Source organism: Ruditapes philippinarum, unplaced genomic scaffold (genome assembly GCF_026571515.1).
Source record: "Ruditapes philippinarum isolate M1 unplaced genomic scaffold, ASM2657151v2 ctg6110_1_1_1_1, whole genome shotgun sequence".
Taxonomy (NCBI): Eukaryota; Metazoa; Mollusca; class Bivalvia; order Venerida; family Veneridae; genus Ruditapes; species Ruditapes philippinarum.
Genome location: NW_026861882.1, coordinates 59,106 through 82,315, shown reverse-complemented (window position 1 = coordinate 82,315; position 23,210 = coordinate 59,106). Strand labels below are relative to the sequence as shown.

The 23,210-nt window shown below is 31.7% G+C and overlaps 1 protein-coding gene across 1 annotated transcript in view; it reads right to left on the bottom strand.

The window, feature by feature from the left end:
* The window catches only part of LOC132717231 (multiple epidermal growth factor-like domains protein 10), a 40,643-nt gene that overhangs the window by 1,917 nt on the left and 15,516 nt on the right, over window positions 1–23,210 (bottom strand). The window contains exons 2-3 of the mRNA XM_060700663.1: window positions 1,842–1,896; window positions 30–1,688 (exon numbers count right to left, since the gene is read on the bottom strand). Of these exons, the coding sequence (XP_060556646.1) occupies window positions 30–1,688; window positions 1,842–1,896 (1,714 nt within the window). The remainder of the gene's footprint in view (window positions 1–29; window positions 1,689–1,841; window positions 1,897–23,210) is intronic.

Here is a 23,210-nt window from a genome sequence, read left to right as displayed (position 1 = left end):
AAAAAAGAGCTGCTTCGAATTAATCTTACCGGATGTCAGAGGGCAAATTTTGTCATTCTTTACTTTCGATTTGCAACCTTTTGTACATTTGCCATCGTCTTGCTCACAGAGTGTATCGTTGCAATAAACAGAACATTCCTCAGAACACTGTAAACCATGGAAACCATCTTCGCATCCATATAGACACTTTCCATTACTTTGCTGACATATACTCCCGCCTGTTGTTTGAGTCATGCATGTAGAGGCACATGACAAATTGCAACTATCACCATAAAAGTTTCCTTTGCAACCATCACAAAGACCGGTTTCAATATGACAAGACATTAGACAGTTATGATGACATTGTTTGTTACATTTGTCATTGAAGTATCCAGACTTACATTGTTTACACCTTGTATCTGACCAACATGTGATACAGTTGTTATTATTTATACAACATCTGTCACCTGAATAATTGTCTAAACAGCCATCAGAGCATGTGCCTGTATCTCTATCACATACACCGTTCAAACAATTAATCGGGCATCTCTCAGAGCAAAGTGTATCATAAAAACCATGACGACATTTATCACAATTTTTCCCATCAAAGTTGACACGACAGCTTATACAATTGCCAGAGTCTTTTAAGCAGCCTTTCTCGTCACAGTTATTTGGACAGCCTTTGTTGCATGATGCTCCATATTTTCCAGGTATGCATTCATTGCATTGTCCTCCTACAAAGTTATTAAGACATCCATAGGAGCAATCACCATCATTTTTCTCACATTGCTGATTTTTACAGCCAACAGAACAAGACATGTTACAGTAGTGTCCATACCAGCCGGTTGAACAAACGCTACATTTATCCCCAACGATCGTGTCTATAGTACATCCGTCTGTACAATCTCCGGAATTTTTATCACACACATTACTTTTACACCCTGGAGGACATTGTTGATCGCACAAATTTCCAAAACGCCCGGTTGTGCATTTGTCACATCTTTTCCCAACAAAATTAAGAGAACAATGACAGTAACCAGTTAGTATATCGCAAGTGTTTGATATACAACCAACTGAACAACTGTTGTCGCATGTCGATCCATAAAGACCAGTTTTACAAAGCAAGCAACTGTTATATGACGAACATTGTAGACAGTTATCTCGACATTTGTATGTACAGTCGTTTCTCAAAGGGGGGTTATTGTTGTCGTACTGGTTACCTTTATAATAACCATCCTTACACGATCCACAATAAGTAATCGATGTACATGTGACACAGTTATCTGGACATAAACTATTACATTTATTACTGGTATCGTAATATCCGTCCTTACATGATGTGCATTGACCGTTATCACAATTACAATTTTCAGGACAGTAACGATTGCTACAATCATTCCGACCATTGTCATTATTATATCCCTCCTTGCATGATGTACACGTGATTCCTGATGTGCATGTTTTACATCCGGGTAAACATTGTGATGTGCAATCTCTAGCAACGCCGGGATAATAGCCACCATAGCACGCAGTACACTCATCTCTATAATTAGGGCATTGTGTACAATTGTATGTACATAGCTCATAACATCGAGCAGATCTATGACCATCAATACAGCCTAATGTACATTCGTTAGGAAACCATTCCCCTGGTCCACATTTTCTATCTATACAGCATGCACACCCTACTTGACAATTTTCATCAATCACTGTAAGGAGAAAAAAAATCATTTCATTAAAACTACCACCACCTTTTCGTGCTTCATGTTTTTTCTTTTAACCTAAATAATGTTACGTTTTCAATTAACAGAGAAAAATATCACATTCGTATCTGTTATATAGACGGATGTAAATTTAGTTACCTCCTTCTACCTGGTTGTTGCTAACATTTAACCATATACACCATACAAGCAATATCTGAAATATATGTAATACAATTACACAAATGAAACAAGTACATGGTCATGGACTTCTTTTCTAAGCTTAGTTAAACCATACATATTCATAATCATTAACGGTATTATTTAAATTGAATCAAGTGTGGTTTTGTCACACTCCCCCACTCTTAATTATTTACCAAATTAAAAAGGTTCTGTCAATGCTTTTTGATTGAAAATTTAAAGGTACGTAACTATATTGACTTTTGATTTGACAACTCATTCATACACACTATTAAATAATGTATTATGGTAGATAGCTTTTAATATTGCTACTTTTATCTTTACTATTAACAATATTTTCTTTCAGTCAAATTTTTATTGTTTGTATTAAATTATTTAGATTTTGTAGCGTACTTTAAATAACTAATGTACAGTTCGCTTCCAGAACTAACCAGTAATGGTGTAGGATGTGAAATAATAATAATGACCCAAGTAGGGTTTGTACATTCGACTCATGGCTTGCAAGGCAGTCACCGTAACCACCAAGCAGCCATCTCAATAACGCTGTAGTTGGATGTCTTTAAAGTTTATGTTTATTTCATTGTATTATCGAATTGTGAATTTGTAATAAAGGCTTATCAACTAGAAATATCTGTTCATTGAAAATATAATCTTGTACTGGGGATACTAATTTACGTAACTTGTTATTTGTTGAAATTTCTAGAGTTTTGATATCAGTTTATTATATACTTATAAATGAAATATTGATGAAATAAAATGCGTATTTTCAATTTACGTATTTTCACTGTAAAAATTTATTTTTCACTGCAGTGAAACATATTTTCCGTATTTTCACTGGTGTCTTGCCGGACTACTATCTTTTAAATTCTGCCAGTACACAAAATTTAAGGGAAAGTCTTTCAAATTTTAATTTCAAAAAGGAGACAAATGTATATAATAAACAGAAAATTCAAGTTTTTTCTATAAATACACAATTTATTTTCATCTTGTGGCATAAAAATTACCATATTTCACTCGTGGCTAACGCCACTCATGAAATATTTATTTTCATACCACTTAATGAAAATAAATCATGTATTTATAGAAAAAAATTGAATATCCTCTATTTATCATATTTATAAATGAAGAAATAACTTAAAGAAAAAATAATTGAAAATTGTATATCATAAATTTGAATTAATGAAATGAAAACCACAAGTCGGATCTACGATAATATGTATGAAAAAATGAGTAAAAACACAAAAGGCCGGGTTGAATTTGTATACAAAATACCACGAGCCCGTAATAGTACGACCCCCCCCAAAAAAAAAGAAGAAGAAAAAACAACAACAAAAAACAACAAACAAACAAAAAACACTGACCATATATGACGGTAAACTGGAAGTGGATGAGCAACATACCTGATTTCGTATCCCAAGGTATGGGGCCACATGTAAATGCTGTATACCAAATATCAAGAGGCTGTATTAAGTAGTTGCTGAGAAAACTGTTAAGAAAATCTCCCACCATTGACCATTAATGTTGAAAATTAAACTAAACGGTTAACGGGAAGTGGAAGAGCGACAAACTTGAATCGAATCCCATGGTATGTGACCACGTGTCAATACTGTACGCCATATATTAAGAGGCTGTGATAACTAGTTGCTGAGAAAACTGTTACAAAAATTTCCTACCCTTGACCATTAATGTCGAAAATTTAACCAAGTGAGTAAACAAAATGTGGACGAATCGAATTCCACGGTATGGGACTGCATGTCAATACTGTATGCAATATATGAGAAAAATATTTCCGTCCGTCCGCCGCCCGACATTCACAATACTATAAATCTGGTTTGCACCTGTGCAGCCCGGCCAAACATTTTGAATAAATCAAGGCATGTTAATAAAATAACTATCAAATTATTGATTTTATGAACTCTTAATGTGAATGGATAAATGTGATAGGCGATGTTATACAATGTACATTTCCAGAGGAATTTTCAAGGGAAGTTCTATTCAGTGGCATTGTTAATAACATGAGAGTATGCCGAACCCATACAAGATAACGGAATGATATGCCAAAGGGATCATTATCAAGTATAATACTACCAGACCTACCTCGATAAACGTCATCAATACATTGATTTGAAATTATTTCTCTAAACAAAATCTTTAAACATTTTCCCATGATAACTCTCTAAAACAAAATTATTTTCATATTATATAGCAAATAATGTCACATATTTCACTATTTGCATCGCCAAAATCTGTAACTACATTTACTTAGAAGTGAAGGGAATTTGAATAAGTTTACAGCTAAATACACGAATAAGGACATTGTATGCTGTGTAATTCTCGAAGAAATGTTAAATCTGAAAGCAATTTTTCTTCTTTAAAAAGAAACATGCGAGAGGCTTTTTCGCAGCTGTTGAAGATTTGCTTGTTAAAATGACGGAACATAAACGATTTCTGAGCAACATATCGGCTATTTCTGCTAGTATCCGGATAAGCTCTAAGAATAATCGGCTAGGTGTACCGAGGTTTAATGGGGTCATACTTTATACTGCAAAATAGAGAGAAATAAGAATCCCTAAAGAAATCCAACACAACATAATTGAAAATGTTGCATGTTCGGTTTGATTGAGCCTGTTCATGGACGGTTTTGTCAAGTGCAAACTACCGTCCACGCCCGCTAGCACCGGCTTAAGCAGAATTCAACATTTAAACATGATATGGTAAGATTTTGAATTTAGAAACATACGCAGATGTGTTCATACGGCGGTAATCATGGAACCTTCAATATGACACTTCCGTGCCATTCCATGAAAAGCGGCATATGTTCCCCAAGTAAGCGTGTGCCCTAAACGAGAAAACAATGGGCGGAACTAAATAAAATAGAATTTTGAAAGGAGATCAGAGGTTATGAAGCCTGCATATCACAGATTAGCTTAAGGTCTTCAGCGTACCCGTTTATATACTATGACATGACGTGATCGCTGAAGATAACCCCGTAGGGAAAGTCCACCAATAATCGTGCCAGGAATCTGACACGCTCGTATTTATTCATCGAACATGCCATGAAGTAAAGTGAAGCATACCTTGATAAAACTATATGTAATCTGTTGATAAGCTAAGAATGGACAAATAAAAATCTATTCTATATCAAAAGACAAAGTTAAAAAGCAGGCAACATATCCTAAGATTGATTCAACATTATTCAAGTAGGAATAACGGAACCACCGATATAGACTGACAAAGAGCAATAAATACTGCAATTATCGAATATAGAACAACAAAGACAGCTTGAACTTAAACATTTTTAAGGACATAATATGTAATCTCTGGTTTTGTATTAACGGTTCAAAGGTCCTTGTATTGAATGTATTTATCCGACTGTTACAATGTATATTCTTGCTAGTGGAATTATATTGCAATCAACATTGAGTAAATGTTTATATATATTTTCAGTAAATTTGGGATTGTCCCGATTTATCTGCTGAATCTTGACGAAATATAATTTTTAAATGTCTTAAGTGTCCGGATTTTCATCTGGCTGGGGGGGGGGGATCGTCAGATGAGTTGCGTACTCATAAAATGATGTTATTTTGAAATTTCTGTGTCAAGATAATAGTGACGGGTGTAATTACATATATTTCTATGGAAATTGTTACAGCATCAAACTGCCAGAATGGGATACATGCAATTTAGTAAATTTCTGTTCATGTGGAACACCATTAAAAGCTCATTTTTGTATTTCATCCGTAAAGGTCAGTTTGAAAAAAACCCATTTACTAATAGGCTGCATAAAAAGGAATAATTTTACTTTTTTTATAAATAATAATCAAAGGAAATATATTCTGAATGTTAAATATTGTGGAAAAAGACTGGTCTCTTATATTACATTTCTATTACATCGATCGTTTGTAGCCATAAAAGATCGTGAACCATAGTAACTAGATAGGCCAGTTTGAAAACACCTCATTGACTAAATTGCTGCATTCAACGAAAAAAATACCAATAACTTTTACCAATAATTATCAAAGAAAATACATTAGGTATGTTAAAATCGAAAACGAAAATTGTGAAGTTTTGAAGAAATCTAGCAAAACGAATAAAAAGTCAAAATGGTACCCTTATAAACTTAAATCTACAAATAAACGTGTAGCTACAGTAGTTATGATGCAGTCTCTTATGTCTGAGACGTGTTCACTCATGTATACAAAAAAATAAATAAAAAAGGAGTTAATAACCATTTAGCCACGGTGGTCCCTCAAATCTTAAGTAAAATAAAAGCTAAACGATATGACATGCATTCAAACATACATTTTCCCCGCCAAATACAATGTCTTATCAAAGCAATAAATAGTGATTGTGCAATTAAAATTCGGTGGAAATGTCAAAACAATACATTTCAGTCTATCAAGTATATGTAACTAATGTAAGCGACATGTGTTGCAAAAGGGTAGTATAAAATACTTTAAAATATAATGATTAAAGCAGGTAAATTTTATTTATAGCGGAGATTTTTCTACCTACTCTAGAATCTTTAAAAACACTGCCTTTTCATTGAAATGCTAACTTAATCCATGTTTAACCCAACGAAAATACGACTGAGTTCGGTTGTTTGGCAAATGAGTGGTCTCTTAACCTGCAACCATTTTCTATTACATCGCTTGTTGCTATTAAAAGTCGTGACCAAAAGTAACCTCAATCAAATAATACCAATTTAGATATTTTAGACATGCCAGGAAATCCTTTCCTATCTGAAAGATAGATATAAATAGATGGATGGATAGATAGATGGATTTAAATTTTAAATTTTGAATTCAGTGCTTCACTGCATTATACTAAATTTGTATGCAAGTGGATGGTTACTATTCCTTAGATGACTTACATAATGATAATATGGACAAAATACCAATACCGATACCAGTTGCTTTACATGAATTAAAATATTGCGACATTTAACGTCAAATGAAATACCTGCGACATGTATCGTAACACTTACGATATTTATCGGCACAAGATGTTGCTACGGTTGGGGGAAATCGTTTGATATTTAGCGTCAAGTGCGACATTTAGCGGCCTTTCGTTATATAACGGCGTCACAGTGTGCAATCATCCTGTTGTTGACACAAAACAGCCCAACACCCAGTGGTACAAGGATCGATATGGACAAAAAGGGCATAGAAAAGTCTTATAGTTTAAAATCCTGCAGTTTCAAGAAAATAAACCTAGACTGATAGGCATCTTAGATGGAACTGGCAATTTTACAATTATCAATATCAATGTTTGTAATGGAATAGACCAAATCAAGAACTCTATACAGAATCTGTCAAGAAAAACATAAAAAAGTGCAAAGCAATAAAATGACAAAAATAAACATAAAACAAATACTACATTCAATTCAACACAACAATACAATATAACACTATTTAGACACTTTCTAAAACATTAAATTAAGACTATTAGCACAAAAACAGCTCAATGTCCAAAACCATTCTTTGTAGCAAGAAGAGGGGCTTATTAAAAAGAAAATGCTTTCCCCGCGCATTTTGCGGAACAATTGCCTTCCATAGAAAATTCAAGGAGTACCAGACTAAACGGAGGGGTAAAAGTGCTTGTCTTAAGACGTATTTTTTTCAGGAAAAAGAGCTTTAGTAGCTAGGTTAATGATAAAAAATGGTATATATGATGATTGTTGGAAGTATGTTGATTGCAATGGTAATATGACTGGAATGATTGTGATGATAACAAATGCATGTTGCGCCCGTTCCTTAAAACAGATGGCAAATGTTTAAAAATGTGTAAAAAAAGTCTGGCACATATTTCACACCGAGGCATTTGTTACCAGAGTGGGACAGTAATTATATAATGCATCTCAGAAGTTTCTGAGAAATGTAAAAATATCTGTGGCCATAGCAAAATATTAATTTCTGAAATGCAGGAGTGTGTCAAAATACAGCACCTTTAACTTCATTAAGGGTGAGAACAAGTATTCTCAGAATCCCTGGTTTGAGTATTAGCCAAGTCGCAAATATTCTCTTCCTACATGATAATTGAAGGGATTATTGATGTCAACGTTATTCTGCTGCATCAACCTGATGATATTTGGTCTTAATTATAGTAAAATATTAAGCTGAACATAAGTATTGGTGTGCAGCTAAACTTTTTGGGTGAATCGTCTGTTATTCCTTTATAGTAATTTTTTAGTAAATCTTAAAAAATTTAAAACAAAAGTTTTTTGTACTATTTTTGATTGGTTGTTTTAAATTTTGGGTTTGGGTTGTTTGTGGTTTTTTATTTGTTTTTTCTCATAACGACGATTGTCGTTTTGATTTTTGGGAAATAGTTTTCAGCGTAGTGTTTCTGTTGAAAAAGAAAAAAAATGCTGAAGAAAACTAGGAGGGTTAAAGGGTTTTATGAAAATTCCCATTGATGATTGTAGGGTAAGGAAATTTATTTTTTGGGCTATGCTTTTGATAATGTTTGTTTGATAATTTTGCTTTTAAAATACGGGAAAATTTCAATTACTGCGTAATTTTAAAGTGTTTCTTGAAAAAAAAATTCCTAAATGTAGTAAAACTTTAAATGATGTTGTGCTAAAGTGTTTGGGTTTTTGGGATTTTACTTTTATCTGTAAAAAATCTATATAGGGGGAAAATTATTTTGATGCGGTTTAAAATTAAACTCTCGACGTCTGCGAAATATAACACTATTGCTTGATGAATATATGAGTGTCAAACAGTTTAAAGTGTTTGATATTTCGTAAAACCCACTAAAAATTTTCCCCCCAAGTACCATTTTATTGTTTAACATCCAAATGCTCCCTGAAAAGTATTTGATTATTTAAAAAAAGGACTATAATTTAGTAATTTGACCAGTATTGTGATTTAAATCACCAGACACATTTGGGCTTGTAGACACAGGCCTGCTCCGCTCCTGTCTTATAAAAACTTACAAAAAACAATATTTTGTACGATACCTCTGTTTTAAATTTGGGCTTAACGTTTTTGTTCATATTTGTATTGACCCGGGTCTAGTATCGAACATAATAAACAAGTTTTTAAAAAAAATCATATTGTGTTAAAAACAGGGTCAAATTTTTAACACCCGCTTAATTTTCCCTGAAGATACCAATTTTCAAAAATTTTAAGCAAAACACCCCCTTTTTTTAATGTAAAACTTTTGTTTTTGGCCAGGGTTTTTCCCCTTTCGGGATGTTTATAAAGTAAAAGGTTATACATTTTTAAGGGGAACTACATGATTTTAGTATTTCCCAAATTTCGTCCCTTTTTTTTAAAAAAAACCCATTTTCCAAACCAGCGTTAATAAATTTTTTAAAAAATTCAAAACGAATCACACAAACCCCCATGATCTAATTTCGAGAGCGGATTCAAGGAAATTTGAAATAAATATGTCCCGGTTTTTTTTTTTGGTTGCCGTAAAAATTTTTAAAGGAATGTTTAAAATTTTCCTTTTTGTAACTTTAAAACTGAGGCAAAGGCAACTTTGATATTTAGTGGTTATTTGATTGGCGGGGGATAAAAATTATGTGATGAAAAAAAGTTTGCGTTTTGTTTTATTTTGTATTTAGAATTTTGGCGGACCTCGGCATGAAATGAAATGCCGTATCCTTACATCACAGGAAACGGTACGTTGTTTCTTTATGGAATTATGATACTTTAGGGACAGTTTTTTTGATAACGTTGTCAAAATAGCGGAAAACAAGTTTTATGTTTAAGACCGGTAATAATATGCAAAATTATTTTGGCATAAATTTATCCGCGGTGTATACAAGTTCGAAACAAGTCGGGAAAGTCACTCACATAACTCCAAGTGTCTGTCGTCTCAATGATATTATATAATTAAAAAATAACTAACATTGAGTAAATTGCATGATGTTTGAAATTAAAAATCTTCTATCTCACATAGCAATATGCTGCAATTATTTGTTAATCTTTAATTGGTCATAACAAAAATGCAAAAGTTTTTCATGTAAGATTTATTTGTTATTTTACTCAATCAAAGATTTCGACAGCAGTAAAAATAATTAATTATATATCTGTTATATACATGTATTGTAAACCAACTGAACATTGAATCTTTAAAAATATTTGAAGAATACTATTCCGCTGATTATAAAAATACTATTATCAAAAAGATACTTATAGTATATATCATTATCTTAATGTGACATTATGCCCATCCAAGTGTTTAAATAAGTGAACAGGTGAAAGTCAAAATAAGTTTTCATATTGCCATAATTCTATTCAATATAAACGATTATTTCACATTAACAATGGATGCAAACATTGTTTTTCGTAAATATCCATGAGAATTTACCTGTAACGTTCAGTTTCTTTAAAAAGAGTGGGAAAAGTTTTTTTTTTTTGGGTTTTTTAATTCTACCCAAAAACAAAATTTCCAATTATAAAACTGTTGGTTTAAAATTTTAACATATTTTTTTAATTATTAAAAGGGCTCATTTTAAAAATATGACCCATAATGTCACTTTCATATAATTAAATAATGGGTCAAAATTTCTTTAAAAGGTTTTAAGTCGCAATAAGGAGGAAGACAACAAGTGAATACGGAAGCACACAGTGGAAATGCCGAATTTTTTTATTGTCCTATATCGTGGCTATGAGATATAAAAAAACACAAAAAAACCGTGTACATGTACTTGTATTCAAAGTGAGTATCCATGAAAGTTGTCAATCGTTCTTATGTTTCCGTGTTACATGTATAATCTTAATTATGTGGATCATATAATATCTAAATTTGTTTGTTAGTAAGAAAATAGTTGAATACAAATCCTCAATTATTCAGCTGCCAGAGACATTGTGTTTGACCGTGGCTGAATGATTCAAAACGTAAGAATTTTAAAATGGTAAAGTTTATATTTACATTATTGGTAAATTACAAAACATTTAAAGATCTATGTCAAGAGAAAACTGGTCAAATGATTTTAAAAATTCTTTGTAAAATTACCAAGTTATTTTATGCATTCATATGTCTTTATTAGTTTAAACGAATTTTGATTTGCCAAAAATCTGAGTTGTCTTACTTAAATATATTTAATATTTAACAGACACAACTTCGTAGTGAAATATTTTGCTATGTGACAACAGAATAAATGACAATATTTTGCACATATATAATTGTTTTAAGAGTAAAAGATCAAGATAAATTATGAGAATGACATATCATGTAACTTTGGTAGACAGTGCTTGCCTTAATCATATATGGGACTTCGAACACATCTGTAAGATCGTTGACATTTATCATCGTGAAGGTTGGATCGAGTCAATCACATTATCGCATTACCTCCCTTGGATCAAATTTCCATTTACGTTTAATTCACAGTATATAACGATTTGTACCCCAACCGGATCTTGTGAGAAGATCTCAGTTTCGTAAAATCAGGCGGGATGACCCATAAAACTTTTTAAGACGGCTTGCATGTAATCTGTGAAGTAATGTTAACATTTAAATCTTAATTAGGAAATAGTTTATGTATGCTTATATATGCATCCATAACTGCTTCGTTAAATATATGCGCAAAACCGCTGTGCTATTCGCTACAAATTTTGTTTTTGTCAACACACGCCAAGCCAATTACACAATCAGTTTTATGCCTACAATAGTTTTATTTCACTATAACTCATATCTGAATCTTAACTTTATTGTCTTTACCTCATGTTACCGGACAGACACTTGTGTAGATATCTCTGAATATTGATTAAACATAGTAAATAATAGAGACGAACTTTCTGATAACTGTACCCGTCTTGCTAAAACAATTTTAATGATCTGTACGTTCACTGACAGACTGAACCATAACTTTTGATGATTTTTATTGTGTTTGGTCTATGTTCCAAATTTTATCGTGCAGAACATGAAGTTATTGTGCCACAAGATCATGACACATCTTTTAGTTCTATGTAAGTAACTAATGCTGCACATGAATGGAGCTTCTTCATGTTTTCACTGTCTACGGAAATACAAGCATGAAGTAGCTGATGATAACAAAGCTATTCTTCATTTACCAGTAAATGGAATAATATAAAAAACTAAGCTATATCATAAGTACTATAAACGTTTCTACTATTAGGTCAACGGCATTGTTGATAGTTTTGACGTGATCGTTATATTACGTCACGTGCCAATCCTTCTCGAAAGTTATCACAGGAATTTTTGGCAGAAAACTTATTTCAACATGTTGAAGAACTTTACACCTACCTTTGATTTCATTATGCTTTTTAAACACGGTTTTTATATTCACAAATATGCCTTGACTTTCTATTTCTGACATGTACGACTGGGATTACTCTTAATAAATTATTTTAAGAAATTTCCTGCATATTGTTGTTAAATGTCTTAATGTTTTCACTCTTACAAGTTTATTTTCACTGATTTGTAAATAATTTAAAGTCCTTCCAGTGTATACATAAGGTAACGTGTTAGTTTTATTTTCAAACAACTTAAAAAGTTTATCATTGGCTAAAGTTATCTGAAGTCTACATATACATATAAATCCAGTTCATTTCTATAAATTGCCATAAACATGTATTTCAGATGGATTTCGATGTATCATTTGTAGATGTATTGAGAGTATTGACAGTAGCTTAGTGTAAACAGTCAAAGCACGCCCATGAAACGCAAAATGAATGTGGGATCTGTGGAACCAAATTTTGATCATAAACGTTTTCTCCGTTACAATACTCAAAAGTCAGGGTACAGATAAAATTTGTAAACTCACAAGTAGGGTTCACAATAACCAGCAAGTAACGTTCAGTTTAAAGGAATTGACCTCCCTGTTAAAACTTTTAATTTAATGTTCAAAATACAGCAGTATTTCTTGCAGATGACTAAATAATCGTTTGTTATTGATAACTTTAGTAGTGTAGTTCGATATCAAAATTCAAATGTTTAACCAAATCAACCTTGAAATAAGACGGATTTTTGTTTGTGTTCAGTGTTGATCACCTGGCAGCAGTTCGTGAGTTTCGATTATTTTATAGCCTTATTGCTTACATTTATATTTTGCATAACATAAACGTTTAATTAAGTTTCTCTTCTATGATATAAATATAGATTTACTAACCTAACGTCCACGGTATCAACATAAATACCAATATGATAAACAAGTAAAGCGGCAGAAAATGGCTGACACTGACATCTTCTCACAAGACCTGGTTGAGGTTCAAATCGTTTATATGCTGTGAAATTTGCACTTTTTATTGATATTATGATATACAGGATTTAAAGTATATATAACTTGTGTTTATGTGGTAGGATAGCTAATAACCAATTATAGGATAAAGGACTTGTGATTATTAAATATTAAATGTAGATTACACTAAAATACTGTTTATTTTTATATGCATTTATACAATCTAATATGATAAAATGCATTTTTTTCATTTAAAAAATGTAAATAAATAAATGGGATGATTACTCGTATAAGAGATACAGCTGGAGAGACAGTGATTATTTGATAAACAAAAATAATTAATAAGGGGAAAATGCAACCTCATAATCTGAAGTAATACGCTTATAGCGTTTAGTTTAACTAAACGGAATATCCTTTTTACAAGAAATAGGGTGCCATGATGAAAATACTATGTTCTGATGACTGTAAGTATCTTTTATGAACATTTGAATGCAGGGTACCATTATTATATTTTACAATGCTAACATGAACAAATGTAATTGTTTCTTTATATAAACAGTTTGTAAATTTAATAAAGTCTTTTCAAAATATCGCGGCACGAGAGTTCCGTACGACGGAGCATATCAGCTAAAAAAATTTCTGACATCTAATTTAAAACCATATGGAAACATGACAAACCGTTACCATGAATTCTTATATTAAGTGTGCACATAGGTGGAATGCACTTGAAATAAGCTAAAATATTTGAGATTTTGTGGAGAAAATACCTTATCATAATTCAGTGTCTACATTTACCTTCAAACAATTGTTATATGTGTTATGCGCCCTATGAAAACATGTCATTTACGGCATTTAAGAAGTATGTTGAATTCAATACAAACAACATTTTAAAAAAGGATACTGTATATGAAAAGATTTAAATCAATTGTTTTAAATGTATCTGCATACCAGATTTTTTAAACTCCCGTCATTGTTCCAATAAAGGGAATAAGGAATTATTTATTCGCTCTAAACAATTCCAAACGGAACATTCAATATAACCTCAATTGTTTGACAAATAAAAACTTATTTTCCCAAGCAGGAAGTTTAAAGATCTGTTCAAGTGTGCGTGTTTTTCTATATACAATAAGTGAGACAAATCATGTCTTATTATCGTATCATTACGGTTTGAACGATTATCTATAGTATAATGTTTAAAACACTGAATAAGATAGGCAGATTATATACTTGATGCACTAAAATTTATTGAAATACATCTTACTTAAAATCTATAAAATCTACTCATAATTTGAAAACAAAAATACTTATATGTGTTTTCTCATCAACAACGAATGGCACATGCAAGAAATAGTTAACATCCTATATATCATAGCACCAAAATATTTTGTTATTTTGTTATTTTATCAAAAAATATTCAGATAATATGGCTTGACACGCTTTAAACTAGAGTATCATACTGTAATGTCATGAAAGTTTTATTAATGTCACTTCACTGGCGCGAAATGCAAAAAGTATGGACATACGGAAGTGTACGGAATTCCGTATACATGTATGATTATTGTGTGGGTAAATGCGGAAATGTTCGGGATCGTTTATGAATCTGTATTTAACTTATTTACGGGAACTTGTTAGTACCATGTCAATACTGAGATTTATAATCACTCCGTATATTGATAAAACGAAAATCAATATTCTTACAACTGCAGATTCTGTTTATAGAAATAGAGAATTAATATTAATTCCTGAATAACACATTTCCTATAAGAGGAAATAAATAATATCATCTATCATGTCTTGTTATCGTGTTATATTTCCTGGATTTATTTACATGTCAATTGATAAACTTCACGATCATTGGAGTCAATTACAATTCCACCTCTGAAGTTGAAGATGCAATTAAATGTCTAAAAATTGGAAAAGCTTCAGGACCTGATGGTGTTGATAACAGACTTCTAGAGGAGTCCGTTGAACACGTAAAACTACCTCTTTGTGAATTATTTAATTCGAGTTTACAAAATTGTTATGTTCCATCATCTTGGAAAATTGCTAATGTATGTGCAGTTTATAAAAAAGGAGATCGTTCACTTGTGTCAAATTACAGGCCTGTATCCTTGTTATCAACAATAGAAAAGGTTTTTGAACGAATCATATTTAAGCATGTATTTAATTTCCTTAATCGTTCAAAGGTGTTTACTCCATTTCAATCGGGTTTTTATTCCAGGCGATTCTACAGTAAATCAGCTTGTCTTTTTGTATGATACTTTTACTAAAGCTTTAGATGAAGGCCTTGAAGTAAAAGTTGTATTTTTTGATATAAGTAAAGCTTTTGATAAGGTGTGGCATAAGGGGCTTCTTTCTAAACTTCATCATGCAGGAATAAGAGGAAATCGTTTTAAATGGTTTTTTAGTTACCTCACTGATAGCAGCGTGTGGTTTTACCTGGAAGTACTTCAGATCTTACCAATATGGAGGCTGGAGTCCCTCAGGGATCTATCTTAGGACCACTCTTGTTCCTTATCTTTATAAATGATATTGTTACAGATATTAACTCAAAAATTAATCTTTTTGCAGATGATACAAGTTTGTATATGATTGTTAAGTCTCCAGTAGAAACAGCAACTCAAATGCAATTGGATATTGAAAAGATATCAAACTGGGCTAACAATTGGCTTGTGCAATTCAATCCTAATAAATCTGAGTCAATGGTAATTTCTAAAAAGATGAATAAACCACACCATCCTCCATTGTCTATGTCTAATGTAAGCATCCCTGTGGTTGAATCTCACAAACATCTGGGCTGTTTTCTTTCAGATGATGCTTCCTGGCATGAACATATTTCTTACATTAAAAACAAGGCTTGGTCACGAATAAATGTTATGAGACGTCTTAAGTATTTGCTTGATCGTAGACCATTGGAGGTTATATATTTTGCTTTTAGTCGACCAGTTTTCGAATATTCTGATGTAGTTTGGGACAACTGTTCAAACCATGAAAAGGAAGAACTCAAAAAGATACAGCATGATGCTGCAAGACTTGTAAGTGGATACACTAAACTTGTTTCCATATCGGAGCTCTATCACGAAATATGCTGGGAAAGTCTTGCTGAGCGCCGTCGTAAACATAAATTAATTTTATTCTTTAAGATGGTAAATGGGATTTCTCCTGAATATCTGTGTAATCTTGTTCCTAATACAGTAGGTGAAACAAGTCAGTATAATCTTCGTAACTCAACAAATCGCCAAATTATACCTACAAGAACTTCTCTATACGCTAATTATTTTGTTCCTTCAACATTAAAAGAATGGAATGAGTTACCACTCAATGTAAGAAATGCAAACTCATTAAACAACTTTAAGTCTCTCCTAAATCAGGGAAGTAGAAAAAGCAATCCTTTATTCTATTACGGTGACAGGAAATATCAAATACTTCACACGCGACTTCGGAGAAATTGCAGCTCTCTCAATCAACATTTATTTTTAAAGAATATTGTTCAATCGCCCCTTTGTCAGTGTGGTGAAATTGAGTCAACCTACCACTATTTTTATGAATGTCAAAGATTTGATAACATAAGATGTATTCTGTTAAATACAGTATCAAATATTATAGCTCCTTCATTAGAGATCATCTTGTTCGGAACGGAATCCAAATCAATTGAAGCAAATAAGATTATATTTTCTGCGGTTCATAAATATATCAAACTAAGTAAGAGGTTCGAAACATGATTTATTAATACATCTTGTACTCATTATCACAGTCGTTTTTTTTACCATTAAATTTGTATTCTCCAGAACCAGCCAAAGCAAGTCAGTTCTTAATGTGCTAGGATAACGTTATAATTACAACTAATTCCCCCAATTTATTATATATGTCTGAATATGTATGTATCCTTAAGTTTTTTTTCTCTAACATATGTATATCTAATATATGTATATGAATTCATACACATTGTCTCAGTAGATTGATGCCATCACTTTGTTGTTAATTCAAAATTGAGTCGGAGAAGAACTATATAAGATTTTATATCTTTCGATCTAATCCATTTCATCATTGTATATATTGAATGATTGTATATTATGTACTGTGTATGATTATGAATAAAATATGTTTAAACTAAACTTCACGATATAAACCCATCTCTTGATGTGTCACCATCTCTTTCTCTGTCAAACCGCCATAATCAGACAGTTCTTCTTCGATGCCGAATTGGACACACTTAAATTACTCACTCTTATCTCCTCACGAATGACAATGCCCCTTTCTGTGTAGCTTGTAATGAAAACTTTACTGTCAAGCATTTTCTTCTTGAATTGTCATGATTTTTCACAGGCCCGTAAAAGATTTTATTGTGTAAATTCACTCAAAGAACTCTTTAATACAATTCCATCAAAAAACATAATTGATTATTTGAAAGAGATAAACTTGTATTCTAGGATCTAATTGGCTCATTTTCACTGTCATTTACAAAGTTTAACATAACATTTTAAGCCTATAATAGCATTCGGCACGATTTGGCCAGTTATGTGTTGACGTGCCGTAAAAATCCAAACAAACAAACAAACATGTCAAATGCATACTGGTCAGTGAACGTGAGAAACATTGATCTTTTACAGCGTCCGCCGCATGTACAGAACAAAATGACAATATGCATTTTAATGTAGAGATATGCAACGCAATACGGTAGTCTAGCTTAAGTAATTTTGGTTCGCTTTTTTGCCTATTCATTTCTACTTATTTCTAGTAATTGGAATGAAATAGAGTTGGATTTTCAAGTAATAATTTATATCGTAAATTCAGACATTGCAAAGCTTAAAGAAAAAGCGCTGATATTGTTGTTATCTCAGGAATAATGTTTAGTTTAATAATATTTTATTGTATAAATATACACACAAAATACAATTTCATTATTTTACAGACATAATCAGGTGTACATAAAAAAGGGTTGGGTCAAAAGTTCTAATAACATTATCGTGGGCCCTTCCCTGAGGTTAGTCAGAAATAGGTTTATATTACTTGAATAAAGTTGTGTGATATCAAATAATTATCAATTTAATTTTGAAGTAATTTTCAGGAACTAATTTTAACAAATGTTTCATATGTAAATATAAATAAATCAAATGAACAATTAATAGAGATAAAAATATATAAAAAATTAGAAATATAGATAAGCACTATAATAAAATCATGATTATTATAATAAAATTATGATTCTAAGAATCCCTGTTCTGCTAGTCAATAGTTCTAACCCTTTTTGAGACACATGTGGCTAATCTATTTCACAGCATTGTAGTAACTATACAGTACAGCTTACAGTAAAAAACAATAATGTGATTGGAAAATAAAAGTTATTCAAAATATAATTTTGTTGTGTCTTAAATGATTCTTAAAAGATAGTGATTGGCCATCTTAAACGATATTACAATGGTTACAATGAACATACGCCATAAAATTGTAAAGGATTAGGCTCAGCCGATCTTTTATTTAACCTGTTAACAATTTATTGGTACGAAAATTACAGTGAACGAAAACTTGATACACAGACGTGGATCTGCAAGCTTAATTTCTTTATCATAAGTCAAAACCATCCTAAAAACTATAACACAATATCTGTGTTTATATATTCGTAGGTGAAATTTTTCTATAAGTAGATCTAAGACCAAGAAAAAATTAAATGCAAACAAAAACGATGATCACCTCACCTGTCAATCAGATAACAACTTCACGGTCGCTTTTGGTTTTAATTACACTTTTTAGAACTTTTCATCGCTTTGAATCACTACCGGAGTATATCCTTGATTGAATTAAATCACAGTTTCTTTCCACTTTTCGCTTTTTCCTTGTCCAATCTCAAAATTTATTCCTACGTGACACACCTTTCGTATTGTCCGCCATTATTTTGGTTTGGTAAATCATATCACGTGACTCAGATCCGAACATTTACGGATATAATCGAAGGGCTTCCCGCCAAAATATAAATCTTATTTGACTAACCCAGTCAAATAAGAAAATGCATTTTTTAGAATGGTCAGAAATGTTACGGAGAGCATTTCTAAGTTGGAAAACTTTGTCAATACTAGTTAAATAATGCATTTGATAACAATAAGGCGTTAATTTGACAATCTGTTTTGATGAATTTGACCAGGAATATAACTTTAAATTAAGTTATTTAATTATCTTAAATGTATAAAGTATAAGTTTCAAAAGTCAATAATGTTCCATTTAAAGTTATTTATGGCTTTTGAATTAAGTGATCTAAGTATCAAATGTTAAGAAAAAGGAATAAATAATAGAATGAAATAATAAATTTTTTGCATTAGTTACAAAAACTGCAAAATAATAATAATAATAATAAATAAATACGAAGATATTCACCGCACAAAACCCTTACTGTTTCAGCAGTAGAATGATTAGATATTATTCAATTAAATCTCTTGCTTGATTTAACAAAAGTCTGTATTTCTTTAAAAAGAATTTCATTTCCGGATTCAGATCGCCCTTCTATTTTTATACACTATGAGGATGAAAAGATCTTGTATTTAAAAACAATGTTCGTTTTTGTTCACTGTATAATTTGCATTAAGAAATAGTGTTCTGAATTTTCAATGTGTGCTCCACATATACAAAACAATGTGATTGTAATATAGATCCGAATTAAGGTTACTTCAGTTGTTTCTTAAACGAGTATAATGTACAGTAGAGAATTGTTCACCTTTAATGAAAAATGAAGGGACCGATGGGGATTAAAATATTTTTTTATTGTTTGCTTAAAAGGAATGGAGGATTCTGATTCACGTATATTAATTGAAAGTTTATTCCATAGTTGTAGTGCTGAAGGTAAAATGGATTTCGAATAAATTCCTGTTCTTCTGACAATTGATGCGTAGTCTAAATTGTTTCTTAAAGAATATGGGTTTCCATGTGCATATTGTACAGATGGGGGAAATAATTGCATTAAATAAAGTTGTAGAAATTGTTTTTGCCTTTGTACATCAAAAGAAATGTTTGAATATGTCTCCTATCTGAAAGCGAAATCCAGCCTATTTCTGTTAATAATTTTTGTATAGTAACGGATCTTGTCAATCCTGTAACAACACGGGCAGCTTCATATTGATTTTTTTCTAATGCTTCTTTCTCGTATTGCGAACAACAGGAATAATGTTAAATCATTTAAAAAGTAAAAATATACATAACAGGATTATCTGGTTTAAGTTTCACAATTATTTCTTTAATAAAACTTCTGACATTTATTATCTGCATTTTATTTATGGGGAGAATACTCACCAATTGCAAATTTGATAGATATATATTTATTCAACTGTTTGCAAAATGATAATTTTAGAACATTTTAGTCAGAAGACATGGTAATAATCTCAGGTGATTGTAATGCAAAGGCATCATGAAAACTTGACTACATATTACAATCAATTTGTGCCAGACATCGACTCCGATGATTTTTATGTTGATACACACTTGCCAAGATTTTCAATAGATAAGGGGAGTAACTGATATGGTAATAAAATAAAAGACATGAGCAAAGTTACTTCCCTTAAAATGGCAAACGGTCGCTTTGGAAATATGTTTTTTATTATAATGGTGATAGCTTGCTACAATATTAATTATTGTGTAAAAAAAATTTGAAATGAAAAACAATTTTCATGTCTGTAATTTTAATGAATTTAGCGACAATGATGCTTTAAACACAAATAGATCCAAAGTATTTAAGTATGAGTATATCAATTATAGCGACATTGATACAGGACTATATCGTTCTGTAATAATAGCGAAATAGCCTGTTTTAAATGATATATTTATAAAATGTGATGAAAATAATGTAAACTATGGTGGCTGATTTATGCCATTCATGTTTTCGTTCTGCGATCCTGCCAAGCGAAAACTTGAAAATTAAAAAGTTTAAAAAGCGGGGGCGTGAAGCGAAACCATGGGTATTAGCTGAGCGCGTGCAAAAAGTTGGATATTTAATTGTAATACAGAGGGGCGGGGACGCGATCTTTTTATTATCATTAGACGCTAATAAGCTAATAAGCTGACTTTCGCGCCTCCGCAAAATCATTTTTAAAAAGCTTTTCCCCCCGCGCCCTCACTTAAGAACAAAACCCATGACAAAACCAACATAGTGCTTTTGAGAACAGCGTGTATCCAGACCAGCCTGCACATCCGGACAGTCTGATTAGGATCCATGATGTTCGCTATCAGTTTCTCTTCTCGTAATGGCGTTTGTAAGCAAACAACATGGAGACTGATCAGACTGCGCGGATGCGCAGGCTGGTCTAGATCCATGCTGGCCGCAAACATACTATGTTGGTTTTGTCATGGCGCGGCTCCGTGACATGACATTTCCAACATTTTGGTCAAATGACGTAATCGTAGAAACGTTTGCCAATTTTTTCTCTAATTATACGACAGGCGCTTCAAAACTGTCAATTGTCAACTGTCCTGTCCAATCAAGACTTTGCAGTTTTTAGACACTGCGCACATCAGTTGAAACTGAGCAAAAAATATTTGTTACTGCACTAAAATATCACAATTGTTCACCAAATGATGACCGTTTCCCATTGTTTAAAGATAAGGGTAGGAAAGACTCACTTTAACAGCATAAATTTGATGTACAAACTGCGACGATAAACTTGTTCTGGTAACCTTGAACCTCTGACAAAACACTCTTTGAATCGTATATTAAGTACCAAGACAAAACATTTTAAGGAAACTTTGAGTTGGCAAATCTCATTTCATCTATTTAACGGACAGAAAAAAACGTTCAGGGCTTACTTACTTGAACTAATTAAACAATAATTACATGTATTCTTTTAATTGTTATTTTATTTCAAGTGATGATATTTTTTCAAGTATTTCTTTTTATTATAGCATGTCATGGATGATATGTATAAAAATTTACTTAAAATAGAGAAAAGTTAAAACATTAGTTATACTTTTACATCCTGAGAAAATTGGACCTTTTGATTATCTGTTGTATAAACATAATTTCCTTACTAGGCAGGGAAACTTAACACATTACTATGATATAGACTAACTTAGAACTCAAAAGATTTAAGTTAATCTATGTCATTCATTCACTGGTAAAATTGAATGGCAAATGGCCCATCAGAATGTTGCTGGGGTTCTAACCGGTAGGGGACTTATGAATTGCTTGCAATTCTATGATAATTGCTTGTTTTTCTATCAGTTACGAACTACTGAGTATTTGTTACTTTTAATATAAATTAATAAACTAAATAGAACCAGGAAGATATCACTCATATGTATATCACGGACACTTCAATTGACTGACAATTGTTAAGGGTAGTGAATGTGTGCGTTAAACGCTTGAAGCTCTTGAAATTCTGTCCTGCTTTATATAAAAGTTAGGGGAAAACAAAATTTCCTTGAAATTACAACATTAAACATAAAGTAAGTAGCATACTTCAAGATCCATACTTATTTCCATAATAATAAGGAACATATATTTGAAAGTAAAATATTGTGAGGTGTTTGAAGGAAGTAAATTATACATTGCATACAATCCACATAAATTGCCATACAAATGTCAAAATAGGCAAAATTGTCACTACTGCATTAGCCACCCATTAGACATATGGTGATATTTTACTTTGTCAATATTTTGCGTTGTTATTTAAAATGTAAATGTCAATTCTTGTAATAGTTTATGCTGATAAGGGAAAGTATTTTTTTTGTGGCCTACGTATTATTTTATGATTCTGTAAATGTCATAAATCTGTATTGTGAATCTTATTCTTAAAAGCACATTTCTTGATTTAAAGACAATAACTGCGCTAAAAGGATAAATTTTCACAGCAATGATAACTATAAGCTGTAATTTCCTTTGTTTTGCGCAGTAGAACGCGTGTGTCATTTTCATTAAAGGGCCTGTTTCCCATACCTTAATGGAAATACTTATCATGCTTCAAATATTGTTGTTGTTAATGTTTATACGTGAATATGCTATATATGTATATGATCATACACCGACGTGAGAAAACATCATTGTATAAGTGTGTTTTTGTACATATCAATTTCTTGAGCCTGGCGATTTTCCGCAATCTTTTTATTCAAATTAAAATGTTGAATTTTATTGAAGCATATGCCGTTGGGGGGATAGTTTGCAGTTACAACTACCTTCCATGAACAGTCTGAATCAA